The sequence below is a fragment of the Camelus bactrianus genome, chromosome 4 (assembly GCF_048773025.1).
Source record: "Camelus bactrianus isolate YW-2024 breed Bactrian camel chromosome 4, ASM4877302v1, whole genome shotgun sequence".
Lineage (NCBI taxonomy): Eukaryota > Metazoa > Chordata > Mammalia > Artiodactyla > Camelidae > Camelus > Camelus bactrianus.
Genome location: NC_133542.1, coordinates 48,606,751 through 48,619,784, shown reverse-complemented (window position 1 = coordinate 48,619,784; position 13,034 = coordinate 48,606,751). Strand labels below are relative to the sequence as shown.

The window sequence follows — 13,034 nt, the reverse complement described above, 5'->3', positions numbered from 1 at the left end:
ACAAGGGTTTCAGGAGCCCTGTGTCAGAAACCCAGGGCAGAGGCCAGTATGTATTACTGTCTCATAAGCAGCTTCCTAAGTATATCCCCGCCTCCATTTTTCACTCTCCCAACACAACCCGTAACCACTCACATCTGTGTGATGCACAGCAAGAGAGGAGGAAGTGAGGAGGAACGTCTCAGGAGGGAGAGTTTGCTGCAACAGACCTCACTTTTGTCCTGAAAGTCCTTAACTGGTCCTTGAATAGTCTAGAGAGGCCATAATCGGATTCCTTGGTGCCCAAGCCAAACCTCAAATCTGGACTTTCTACACTAGGGAGGAGAAACCGAATCACCTTCCCCTTCTCCAGCCCTCCCTTTAGGTCTCAGGTGTGACCAAGCCCATGATCCTTGGGTTATGTCTTTAAGGGAGGAACTCTGATTGATGAGTGGGACAGGAAAGGAACAAAGAAAAGTGAGCTGTTAGGGTACTGGCTAAGTTGTTATAATAGAGGCCCCAAAATAGAGTGGCCCAAAGAAGATACATGTTTATTTCTCTCACCTGACAGTCCTGGGGAGAGAGGTCCAGGTTGGCAGACAGTTCTGCCCAAGGTCACTGCTGACTGAGGCTCTTTTACTCTTAATTGTCTGCCAGTCCCCAAGGTGTCTTCCTCACTAGAACACTTAAAGCTGCGTGGACAGCATGTCCTGTTCCCAGTCCCTGGAAGGGAAGAGAAAGGAAGTCCATGCAAGGGATCGCCTTTTAAGCAAGTGATGCGCAAGTTGCATACATTTTGGTTCTGCTCCAGTTACACTGGCAAGAACGTATGTGATCACACTGGAGGGCTGGGAAATGTCGTCTCTAGCCAGACAGGCCCAAGAAAGAAATGAGATGTGGGATTGCCAGATTAAGTACAGGATGTCCAGTTAAATTAGATTTTCTGACAAGCAACCAATCATATTTTTAGTGTAAATATGTCCTATATAATATTTGGGATATATTTATACTTAAAATTTTTTATTCCTTATTATCTGAAATTTTGATTCTTGTTATCTGAAATTCAAAGGTGACTGGGCATTCTGAATTTTTATTTGTTCAATCTGGCAACGTTTTGGGGGACTCACTATACTCTGCCCCAAAGATCCGCAGCACAGCTGTCCGTGCCTCTAAAGCGGACAGCTGTAGCATGGGACAGCCCTCCATGTGCCACGGGATCAAAGCAGGAAAGGTTTCTGTCCCCCAAAGCCCACTGCTGATTCTGCTGTCATATCAGGCCTCTCAGGGACTAGTGATACCGCACGTCCCTGGGCCTTGACATTCGAACTCCACTTGCACCCTCCAGCGATGAGAAGTTCACTCACTTTAGGAAACCTGAGATGCCGGCCATGGGCAAAAACCCTAAAAAGTTGGGGTTTTCCTGGGATTGAATCACAGTCTGGCCTCCTGTTGCCTCTACTCTTTGATTCTAGCCCTGCTGTCTGAATCACACAGAAAAAACTTCTTTCTCTCCTCCTCCACATGAAAACTAATTAAACAGTTTAATGGCTGTGCTCTTGCCATCGGAATAGCAGTTTATGACTTCCTCTCCCTTACCTGTAGCAGGATGCCCACTACTCTCCCCAACCCACACCCACTCCCCAGGCATCTCAGGGGCTGAAATGTCCCAGAGCTTGCATCTGATTTTTATGTAACTTGGAAGCAACTGGGATCCATCCTGATTAACCCCTTTGCAGGAGCTCCTACTGGCCTGAGTCTCTGTGACAGTGTGAGGCTCAGAGCTGACCAGCCCTACAGATGTGTCCTCCCCACCGAGGATCCCGCTAGTATCAATAATAATAATTATAGTAGTATTGTGACAGTAGCAGGTTACCCTTCTTATGTGGCAGGCATTGGAATAAACTTTGACTGCATCATCTCACTTAATCCCCATGAGATAGATACTGCTATTACCCCATTCTACAGATGAAGGAGTTGAGACTCAGTTCTCACCAGCCAATACACAGCCAGTAAGGGGCAGCCTTGAGTTTGCCCCCAGGCCTGTCCAACCTCAGAGCCTGTGCACTGATGCTCTCTTGCCCTGCCTCCCCACTCCCCTCCCCCTCCCCCTGCCTCCCCAGGCTTGCTTAGCTGCTCCGTCAAGGCTCACACCTGCACTGAACACATCACTGCACAGCCCAGGCCTCTCTCAGCATAGCTTCTCCTGGAACAAGTGTGGGCAAGCGCCTTCTGTGTCTCCTCCCCAACACGCAGCAGCCCATGTGTCTCTCAGTGCCCTCCTGAGGCCAGCCAAGGCCCAGCCCTGTGACCCTGTGACCCTGTGACCCTGTGAACCGCTTCCTGGCTCTGAGGCCTGGCAGCCAGGGCCAGGGCAGGGGCTGGGCCGGGGGCTCTGACTCAGCCGGAGCCTTTGTCTTCTAGCTGGATAAAGACTTGGAAGAGGTCACCATGCAGCTGCAGGACACACCAGAAAAGACCACTTACATTAAACAGAACCACTACCAAGAGCTCAACGACATCCTCAACCTGGGGAACTTCACCGAGAGCACAGGTAGGAGGCGGGGGGGCCCTGGGTATGACACCAGCCTCCCCTCTTCCATTTTACAGACGAGGAAGTTGTACAGGAAAGGTACTCATGCACGTACAGGAAAGGAGTGGTCAGTAAGATGATATGTTGCTCAGCTCCACCAACCACTTGGGAAATAACAGTCCATTTTTTGCCCGCATTTCAGAAAGCTTTTAAAAAGATTCCCAGTGTCAGTAAGAGTGTGTGGAACTGGGCATCCTCCTGCAACGTTCTGGAAGTCGGTCTGGCACTCTCCAAATGTCAGGTGTTAAGCCCCTTGACTAGCAATCCCCCTAGCAGGAGGCTGCCCCTTGGAAATACTCCCACGTGGGCAAAGGTGTAGACACACAGTATTTATCATAACACTACCTGTAGGCAAGAAAAGCTGGAATTAACTTACACGTTCATCACTCGAGGTGGATTCATTAATTATGATGCAGCTAAACAAGACACATGGTACAGCTCTTAAAAAGCGAGCTCCGGAGAGCTGCTGCAGAGACCACAGCAGAGAGGGTGCAGAGGGACGATGGGCTCTTTTGCATTCCGTCTCCTTGGGCCACTATCCTAAAAAATGATTGCATTGTTGATTTTTCAAAATCAAGTTAACAGAATCTATTGCAATATTGTTTTGCATTCAGATGGAGGAAAGGCCATTTTAAAAAATCACCTCGATCAAAATCCGCAGCTACAGTGGAACACAACAGAGCCCTCTCGAACATGCAAAGATCCTATAGAAGATATAAACTCCCCAGAACAGTAAGTACCTTCTCCTTGAGAATTATTGCCATAGAGAACGTTCCTCCCGCCCAAGAGTTTACAACTGGCACCATGTTTTCACGTGCATTATTTCACTTGGACTCCACAGTAATCCCATGAGGCAGGTCAAATTACAATGCTCATCTTACAGCTGAAAAGACTAATACTCAAAGAGGGGAGGTGACCTGCTAAAGCTCACCAGTTGCTAAATGTAGGAGACAGGATTTGAACTGGGTCTGTCCAACATCAAATCCCATGTTCTCTGCCTTTGTGATGTATATAAAACAACCACAGTCACCTAACACCGATTTACTGAGACCTAGTATGTGCCAGGCACAGCCGTGACAAAAACAGATAAAATCCCTCCACAGAGTTTACATTCTGTCTGGCAAGACAATAACTTAATAAGAAAGCAAACCTTTGTATGTTAAGTGATAGGTGCTCTGGAGAAAAATAAAGCAGGGAAGGGCTTAAGAAGTATCATTTTACATAGGGTGGTCAGAGAAGGTGACATCAAAGCAAAGACCTGGACATCTCCAGTAGCTTGGTCCCCCGTGGCAATTTTTAGTTCTTCCCAGTTTACAGCAGATTGGAAGCAGTAATTTAAAATGTTGACTCTGAAACTTGTTCCCTGGGAAGTGACAAGAGGTAAGGAGCCAGCAAAGGGAGCCCAGGCACCAACTGCAGTGTCATTTGGGGCCCTTTGGTCTTAGAGCCAATAGCATCTCAACCCAGTTAGTTCCAGAGCCTCGCAGCTGATGGTCCAGTACCATTACTGATGGTTACATGGCATTCATCAGTGGTCTGCGTATTAGTTCCCTGCACTAGAGTGCAAGCACCGTGAGGGCAAGGCATAGCCCTTCATACGTCCCCTGGACTGAACAGAGGTTCCAGCACTGAGTAGGTCTTCAGCAATGAATTAGTGAAAAGGCAAACAGGATCCCAGCAGACAGCAGAATGTGTGGCTCTGACAGCCACAGACAGAGGCCCACCCTGCCCGGGCAGATGGCCCTGTCAGGGATGCTCAGACAGGACATCTTGGCCCAAGTCAAGCCCATTCTTCAGCTCCCGTTTTTCCTGGACTCTTTGCCAACACCTACGACATTACATAAGTTCAACTCTAATTTCAAAATGAGGTCTCACTCTAATCTCTCATGAGCACTTGTGAAGTCTCTCAGGAGAAGCCCTTCTGGCCAGCAGGTCCCTAGGGAGTGGGGGCAGCACTGCATCTGTCCTCGTCCACCTCAGAACCCCACCAATGCCCTACATACACTCCTGGGCACACACTGGTGGGAAGAGGCAGCCCCCCAAGTTGATCTGCTACCCCACAAAGCACTGTGATTCCACAGAAGCAGCAAGAATCCCTCCTTCCCCAGTTCTGGTTCTGGTTCTGTGAGCAAGTTCTGTTTACCCTGCCCTTGTCTTTACAATGGGAATAGCAGTGCCTCTTCTGCCTCCTGGGTTCTGTGAATGTCTGGGTTTTTCCCCACCTGAGTGACCAGGCATGGGGGACACAAGGAGGCCTCAGAGTTCAGGCAATGCAACTTCCCAGGTGCAGTGAACCGCACAAAACTCAGCTGAGCAGTGCAAGGGAGCAGTGGCCTGGGCACATTCCCCAAAGCAGCCTTCACAACAGCTGAGGTGACTTACTGACCTACTGACCTACTGACCTGCTGGTGGTGAAAACTGATGAGAAGGCAAGCGGAAGGGCGTGGCAGTGACAGGGAGCAAGGACAGCTGGCCCCCTTTTCACTCTGCTTCTCCATCAGTCCGGCATACTCAGCCCTGGGCTCAGCCCTGCCTCTGGGTTTTCCTGGCTGCATTTCTGGGAATTTACCAAGGCTGCTGCAGGTGTAGAGGAGGAAGGGGCTCACTCTCTGGGGGATTAGCCCAAAGAAGAGGACGTTTAAACTGGATCTTAAAGGGGCAGTGGTCACCATGTGGGAAAGCGGAGGAAGAACTTCGCAGGTGGGGGAAATAGCACGTGCAGAGGCATGGAGACTGCCATAGCAGAGCTGGAGGGGAGACTAGCCGCCAGAGCGTAGGGTTTGTGGGGAGAAGGGGCAGAAGATTTACCTCGGGAATTTGGCAAGAGACAGATCTTGGGGATCCCTGAATGCCCTATCCCAGTGTTGGAGAGAGAACACTAGTCACCCCAAAAAAGCCAAAAGACCAGGAAGGAACCTGTTGGAATTGGCCCAGCAAGCAGAGTTGAGGTCCTGGGCAAGAGGCAGGGGCAGAGGAGCCAATGAGGAAGGACAGAGCAGCTGGGAAGACTTTCAGGGATGGAACTCAAAGCCAAGTCCCTTTGGAGACTTGCAAGAGTAGGAAATGATAACTGTCCATGTTTGCAGCAAGGCCCTGTTAGAAGGGCAAAAAAGCCTTTCTTCTTTGGGATTCTTGGTCACCAGAAGCTCCAGAAGCCTGCCTCCTCCTTGACTGCTGTCGCCCCGGTTACTCCCAGTTGGCACGTGAAGGCCTGCACTAAACCTCTGCTGGATGGGTGAGTGGTCAGATGACAGGACGGACAGATCCTGAGTTCAGAGAGAGCTCTACTCCTCCCACCAGCTTCTTAGCCAAAGTGAGCCCAGGGAACCTTCCGGTGAACAGCCAGACAGCCTTCACTGACACTCCTCCCCTCCTCTCTCCACAGCATCCAGCGCCGGCTGTCCCTCCAGCTCCCCATCCTCCACCACGCCTACCTCCCATCCATTGGAGGCGTGGATGCCAGCTGTGTCAGCCCCTGCGTCAGCCCCACCGCCAGCCCCCGCCACAGACATGTGCCGCCCTCCTTCCGAGTTATGGTCTCGGGCCTGTAAGGTTGGGAGGCCTGGGGCCGGGGCCTCCCCCATGACGGAACCACACGGAGCAGAGGCATCTGCTTAGGGGAACACTGTCAGCTCTGACTGCGAAGAAGCTGGCGCCACGGCTGGCCTCACAGGACTGCTCGGATGGCACTCGGTGCACAGGATGGGGGTCACTTGGCACCTGACCTCGAGCCTTATTTGTGAAGCTTTTATTCTTTCACAAAGAAGAGGAATGGAAATGACTTCTTCCTTAACATCTGCAAAGGAGGAGCTAGGATATTTGAAACTTTGCAAAAAAAAAAAAAAAAAAAAATCCTAGACCAGGAGAAAGTCACTAGAACTCCAGCTAGAAGTCACTGAGTGGCCCTGAGCAGCCTTGAGAAGAGGCAAGGGGCTTCTGGAGAAACCGCCTCTGCCGCTGCACACACACCGCCGGCTGTGGCCCCCCAGCCAGCCCTTCTCCTCTCTGGGGAAGGAGGTGGGCAGGCAGCCAGGCCCCCAGCTGCCAGTCCAGCCAGCCCCAGCCTTCTGGGAACAGGGAGTCTGCAGGAAGGGCAGCCGGCACACCTCTGCAGCGGGCGGCCCAGGAGCTGGGGTACTGAGGGCTGGGGTACCGGAGCAGGCTGACCCGCATGCCTCCCGGTGGGACCTTACTCTCTGATAAATGCCACACATTAACACAATAACACCCGTTCCGGGACCATGGGGATTTAGGGCACGTCACTGCAGACATGCTCTGCAGCATTCACCCACAGTTGGTCATGCACCCACCACGTTGGCCATGCCCTCGTGTTCGTATCAGGTGTTCCCGTAATGAGGGGGATCACCCGAGCTAATCATGGAATGTCTGTTCCCAGCAAACATGATAAAGAAAGATTGTGCACTTTAACCTCTCTCATCAGGGCCCAAGGGCTGGCTGGGGTTGGTTGGTTTTTTTTTTTCCCACTGACTTTATGTCTGACCAAAGTGAATCGGGAGCATCTGCTAGAAGACATCCCTGTAGTCATGGGGAGAGAGTTGCTAGCTGAGGGCTTCTCTTAACTTCAGGAAGGCAACCTTCATGTGGACAAGCCAGCGAGCTTGGCCCTTGGGGGTCCCCAGGGTGACTGGTCAGCACACTGGTTCTCATTCGTAAGATCACTCTTCTCTTTTAAACAGACTCCAAAGAGTACCGGTCTGAGAGTCAGACCTGGGTTCAAGCCCTCGCTCCACTGCTGACTCCCTCCATGTCCTTGGGCAAGTCACTTGTGTCTCTCTGAGCCTGTTTCCCCTCTCTAACAAACTGGGGTTGAAATAATACCCATCCTGCCTACCTCACAGGGTGGCTCTGAGGATCAAACCTTGATCTCATCCAGGAAGGCTTCAGAGCAAACAGTGAAGCAGCCCTGACCCGTGAGGTATCAGGATGACCACGGCCTTCAGCCCTCGTGACAGCCAGGGGGGTGGGCCAGAGAAGCTGCCCGTGCAGCCCTCTACCAGGATCAGCCAGGCTGGAGAGAGGCTCTCAATGACCTTGTGACATTTTTAGACAGGTTCAGTCTTAGCTAAAAAAAGGCCTGAATGACAACGTCCAGGACGTCTGCACAACTGAGCAGTCGCTCACTCCCTAAGGAAACCTAATGGCAGCTTCAACAGGCAGGCAATAATCTCTTCCCAGACCACTAAAGTCAGGAATATAGTGCTGTCACCACCAGGGTTTGACAAACGGGCCCGCAGGAATCTTACCATCGCCAACATTTCAAAACACCTTATTTCACATAGCATAGCTCTCCCCTCCCCTCCCCCAAAGAGAGGTTACAGAGGTTCTGTAGCTTTTAGGGAAAAAAAAATGTTAACACATCACAGGTCAAGTTGAAGTTGTTGTCTATTTAGGCACTAAAAATCGGTGTTGTCACTCACTGTGTATTACCAGTATTTACTTGCTTTCTTGATTTCACCAAAACCAGATTTAATTTAAAGAACCACATTAATTTTTCAAAAGGAAAGAGACAATTCATTGTACATAATGTATACACACACAGAAACTAATACCTGTAGAAATATTAATCCAGCATAGCAGGGAAATAAAAAACAAAAGTATTGGACAGTCGGAGGTGAGTGTGTGCGTCCGTGACCCGTTGTGACTCCTGAACATGCACAGTCTTCTAGGTTAACCCACAAGGCACATTCTCTGTCTTAATGATACTGTAGGTTCACCCGTTTTGTTTTGTTCTGTTTTTAATTTCCCCACAAATAACAAGACCCACAGAAGTGACTCTAGCTATTTAATGGTTCTGTTCTTTTATATGCAGCAAACACACTGTACTTTTCTGGAGAGGCTTCAGCCTGAAGGCATTTTCCAATGATGTTAGTGCACAAACGCTTTAAATTAGACTGGAACTGCCAGAATCAAATGTAAATGAGGAATTTCTCGTACCCCTATTGCATGGTATCAATTTTTAATAAATTGTTGCAAATTTGTTTTTATGAATAAAAGGAAAAAAACTGTCATCTTTTAATGCCTACTCTTCCCAAAATGCAGGTCCCATCAGGCCACATTCCTCTGCTTGGAAATTCAGTGGGTGGCCCTGGGGGTACCTGCTCAGCACGGCCCCTTCCTTCAGAAGCTGCCTTCCCTTGCCTCTGCAGACAGTAACAGACCAGCCCCGTTACCACGTGACCCAACATCTAGCCAGAGGTGATAGATCCAGGGATGGGAACCTGACCTGAGCTGGGCCAGTTAATTCTCTTCCCCATGTAGAAGAATTTAGCCACGAGAGAGAAAAATGAAGCCAACATGGAGAGAAACAGGATCAAGAAGTGGGTCCTGATGGTGTCCAAGCACCCGGTTACCTGTTCTTGAAGGCCAGCAGCACTCTGGTCCTTCCCATGCTGGGATGTTCAGAATTTCCTCAGATTCTCAGTTCTCCCAATAAATCGCCCTTTTCTCCTAGGTTACTCCAAGTTCAGTTCCCAACAACTGCAACCAAAAGGTTCCTGATGAGTCTAGAAGCCTCACTGCCTCCCCAGCCCCGACTCCCCCTCCAGGCCACGTGGCCCCATGCTTCTTCCCAGCCTCACTGCCCTCTCCCCCTGGACCCTACAGACTGTCTGAACTTTCTCCACCATGCTGGGTCCTCAGCCTGCAGCTCTATCTCAAATCTACCCCATCCTTCAAGGTCCCATCCAAGCACCCTCAGATTCCCCCAAATTGAAATCCTCTCTGCCACTGTCCCTCTCTCACCACACTAGGTACACGCTCATGCTGGCCCCTCCTCTCCACCCCAGACCATGAGCTCCCTGAAGATGGGAGTCACATCTGCTTCTCCGATGTCCCACCCAGCACCAGGCCCTCTCACTGGCTCAGAACAGTCTTCAACAAAGCTTTTGTAGAACTGAACATTTTGATTGAGGTGTGTTCATACTGGTTGCCAGGCCTGGAAGACAGAGGGAAGGCCAAGGTGGCCAAAGCAGGCTGGGGTGGCCCGAGGCCATGTGACTGGGTGCGAGCCCAGAAGTGGGGAACTGGACCCACAGACTTCACTAGGAGGCTGGACCCAGGCTGGAGTTTCCTAATGCATAGGATTCTCAGTGATGAACCCTGGCTACCTTTTATACAGCCCTCCCATGGGATGCAGGATGTTCAAGGGTGGCAAACAGGTCCAATGAGCAAGAGGAGGAACTTACCTAAGGTTACCTAGTGAGTCATGGCACAGGCAAGAACAGAACCAGAATCCTGATTGGTCTTCCTTCTCCACCTGGCCTAGAATCACAGAAATTCAGAGCTAAGAGAGATCTTAGGTGTCATCTTGTCCAACCCCTCACTTTACAGGTGGTGCGAGTGAGGGCCGGTGACAGGAGCCAAGGTCAAGCAGAAGGTCCTGAGAGGGCCGGCATGGGAGCCAGATTTCCTGACTTTGAGATCCAGCTCCTTTCTCACACTGGACCCAGAACCACAGTTAGAGCAACCATAGCACAGAGACACCACGACACGGAGACATTTCTCCACCACCTCAGATCCTTGAGAAATCTTCCTATTTCCCCACTAAATATGGAATCAACTGATGAAAAATGTGGCCTTTTCTTTTAGCATGTTGAAAGAGAGAAACATCCACAGAGCTGTCATCACCATCCTCAGTAGGGTTCTTCACGCCTTGCTTGGCCTTGGAGCTCGTTTGCGCTTAAACAATAAGTCTAAAGAACAAGGCCCCAAGAGCAGCAGGAAATTCACCCGTTCATATAGGGCTCTCTTTGTCCTCCTTTGGTTATGATTGGCTCGTTTCTAAGGTAAAAATAAGATAGACTATGTCCCTCAAAGAAAAGCATTCTGGAGTTGAAGCCCTTTGAGAAATCTCTGCTTGGGGGTCTCCTCAGCCCACATTGTAGAGACAACCCTAGGATCTGCTCTGAGGGAAGGTGGGAAGAAGTTTCTAGAAAACAGGGAATCTGGGGCACCAGCCAGAGCCCTGACCTTCCAGGCAGTTCCCCATGCTCAGCCGTTTCCTCTCCACAAGGAGCTTCCTCTAGAGGTTTAGAAGCCAGTGACAGAGAGAGGAGGTGGTACTGGGTTAAAGGAAAGCAGACCAGGGGTCACTGGCTACTCTGCATGCCCGGCCCATTCCTGCCCCTCCCCTGGCAGTATGGCCCTGCTTCTTGGGGGAGGAGAGGGACCTAAGGGGAGGGAATCTGGAGGAACTGCCCTTGCTGTCATCCCTGGACACAGGGATTGGCTCAAGGATATGCTCATTACCTCAGCCCAGCCAATCAGAGCCCTTCCAGGGTTTCAGCCATTTTTTTTCAGGAGGCATCAAATCATGCCCTCCATCCAGAGAGATATGAAAAGAGAGGCAATGAGCTCTCTTGACATCATTTGGGCTCAAGGCTCAGTAACCCCTAAAGATACATCTGCCCTTGACCTTCTCCATTTTAAACTAATATATCCCTTTTTCTGCTCACAGAGTAGGGTTTCTGTCACTTAGAACCAAAAGAAATCTGTGGGAATCAGGGAATTCCACATGAGGGCTCTTTGTTGTCCAAAACTTTTGAGAATTCTGCCCCTTCCCCTTCCCCTAGCTTTAAGAAGACATCAGAGGAATATTCCCCCTTTTCCCACACACACCACTGAGCCGGGAGGGCTTCATTTTTCTCACCTCGCTATTAAATCCACCTCTGTTGTTCTCTCATGAGCCATTGACAATCATGGGGCCACCCAGATAATAAACACGAGTCTAATGGTGACCAAGGGCTGATGCTCACTAAGCCCTTGGTAAGGTTCTCTGCAGGCATAATCTCATTCGGATCTCACAGGGACCCCACAGTAAGATTACTGCCACCCTTTTATAGCTCAAGGCCCTCAGGCACAGAGCGTGAGTGCTGTCCTGGGTCACACAGCTGGGATGGGGAGTGGGAATTTGCACACAGGCAGTCTGATGCCGGAACACACCCCCTTTGTGTATACTTCCTTAAACTGCCTCATTAGAAGTAGCTGGATTCAGATGACTGAGAATATGCCTAATTTGTTTTAGATGATTTTGAAATGAAAACACAATCTTTTAAAATTTTATAGGTCTGCCTATCTCAGATTCATTCACATCATCCCCTGAGGCTCTAAACCCCTGGCCTGAGCATCTCTGGCCCTGGGCAGTGTGAGCAGGGGGAAACCCTCACTGCTCTGAGGTGCAGGTAAGCCAACAACATGGAAGAAGCTATACAGAGACAAACTCTGCCCAAGCTGCCCACTGCCCAGATCCGCCCACCCCGCCCCTGAGCACTCAGGCCTCCAAGATCTGGCAGGACTCTGCCAGCATCCCAGGGCAGGGCAAGCAAGGTAGAAGATGCTCACCCTTCTGTGGAGAAATGCCAGCCCTGGATATGACAGTCACTGCTCAGAAATGACCAGGCTGGCCAAAACCGGAATTACCCAAATGCTATCTTCAGTAGAACAGAAAAAAATGTGATGCAGTATATTCACAGAGTAGAATACAGCAGAACCAGAGGAAACAACCCTACATGTGACAGTAAAAGTGAACCTAACAAACATATGAAGTGGAAGAAGCCAGACATGAAAGAGGACATACTCTAAGATTCCACTGATACAAAGTTCAAAAACCAGCAAAACTAACCTCTTAGATACCAGAGTAGTGGTGACCCTTGGTGGGGACGCGTCGTGGGGAAGATGGTTAGAGAAGGGCTCTTGAGTGCTTGTAATGTTCTGGTTCTTGGTCTGAGCACTGGTTACAGCGCTGTCTTCTCTTCGTGAAAATTCTTTGAACTGTACACTTACGATGTGATATTATATATATATACACACACACATATATATACACATACATGCACACATATATATAATCACACATGTGTGTGAACATGTGTACAAAACCACACACACACATATAGATATAATCACATGTGGTTATACCTCAATACAATACGCCTTCTCCTCGGCAGGAAAAAAAAATCAACGTGTGAGGCTATGAAGATTCTGCAGCATAAAGATAAACAACAGGCCAAGACTGAAGTACTTTGGGAAAAGATTTCCCTCAGGAAACAAGTAAATATCAAATCTTATCTGCTCTGCAGTTTCAAGAAAAACTAGTAAGACCTGGTTTCTATGAGACAAGAGATTACAGATAAACTGTTGAGACAATGGGCTGAGAAGAAAAGGAGAAAAGGTTGGGAGAGAAGGAGGGGGGAGGGGGAGGGAAATTCTGGGATGAGGGCAGTGTCAGAAGCCCACATACTGAACTCCTTCCCTTGCCCAGTTCCTTGCTACAATGGCCCACCCAACAGGGGGAAATCTGTGTGACAGTTCTACCTAGACCATTTCTGGAAGCTAGAGAAAGTGTCTCATGCACACTCCTGAAAGTTCAAGCATTTGCACTGTTTGGGAAGGGGAGAAAATCCAGGCCACCCTCTTCCCACTGTTTGCACAGAAGGCTACTTGGAAGTAG

General features: G+C 49.8%; 1 protein-coding gene and 1 long non-coding RNA gene across 10 annotated transcripts in view; one reads left to right on the top strand and one right to left on the bottom strand.

The window, feature by feature from the left end:
• GABBR2 (gamma-aminobutyric acid type B receptor subunit 2) overlaps positions 1 to 8,447 on the top strand; it is a 353,312-nt gene extending 344,865 nt beyond the window's left edge. For all 4 annotated transcript variants that reach the window (XM_074361881.1, XM_074361882.1, XM_010952930.3 and 1 more), the window contains 3 exons: positions 2,398 to 2,527; positions 3,181 to 3,298; positions 5,952 to 8,447. In XM_074361881.1, coding sequence (XP_074217982.1) covers positions 2,398 to 2,527; positions 3,181 to 3,298; positions 5,952 to 6,117 — 414 coding nt within the window. In that variant the 3' untranslated portion in view covers positions 6,118 to 8,447. The remainder of the gene's footprint in view (positions 1 to 2,397; positions 2,528 to 3,180; positions 3,299 to 5,951) is intronic.
• Positions 1 to 13,034, bottom strand: part of LOC105067385 (uncharacterized) — a 43,037-nt gene that overhangs the window by 23,892 nt on the left and 6,111 nt on the right. For 4 of the 6 annotated variants that reach the window (XR_006724230.2, XR_006724231.2, XR_012506442.1 and 1 more), the window contains exons 2-5: positions 9,772 to 9,847; positions 8,938 to 9,064; positions 2,943 to 3,106; positions 541 to 699 (exon numbers count right to left, since the gene is read on the bottom strand). This is a non-coding gene — a long non-coding RNA (uncharacterized LOC105067385). The remainder of the gene's footprint in view (positions 1 to 540; positions 700 to 2,942; positions 3,107 to 8,937; positions 9,065 to 9,771; positions 9,848 to 13,034) is intronic. The other 2 variants (XR_012506441.1, XR_012506444.1) reach the window with 2 other exon arrangements.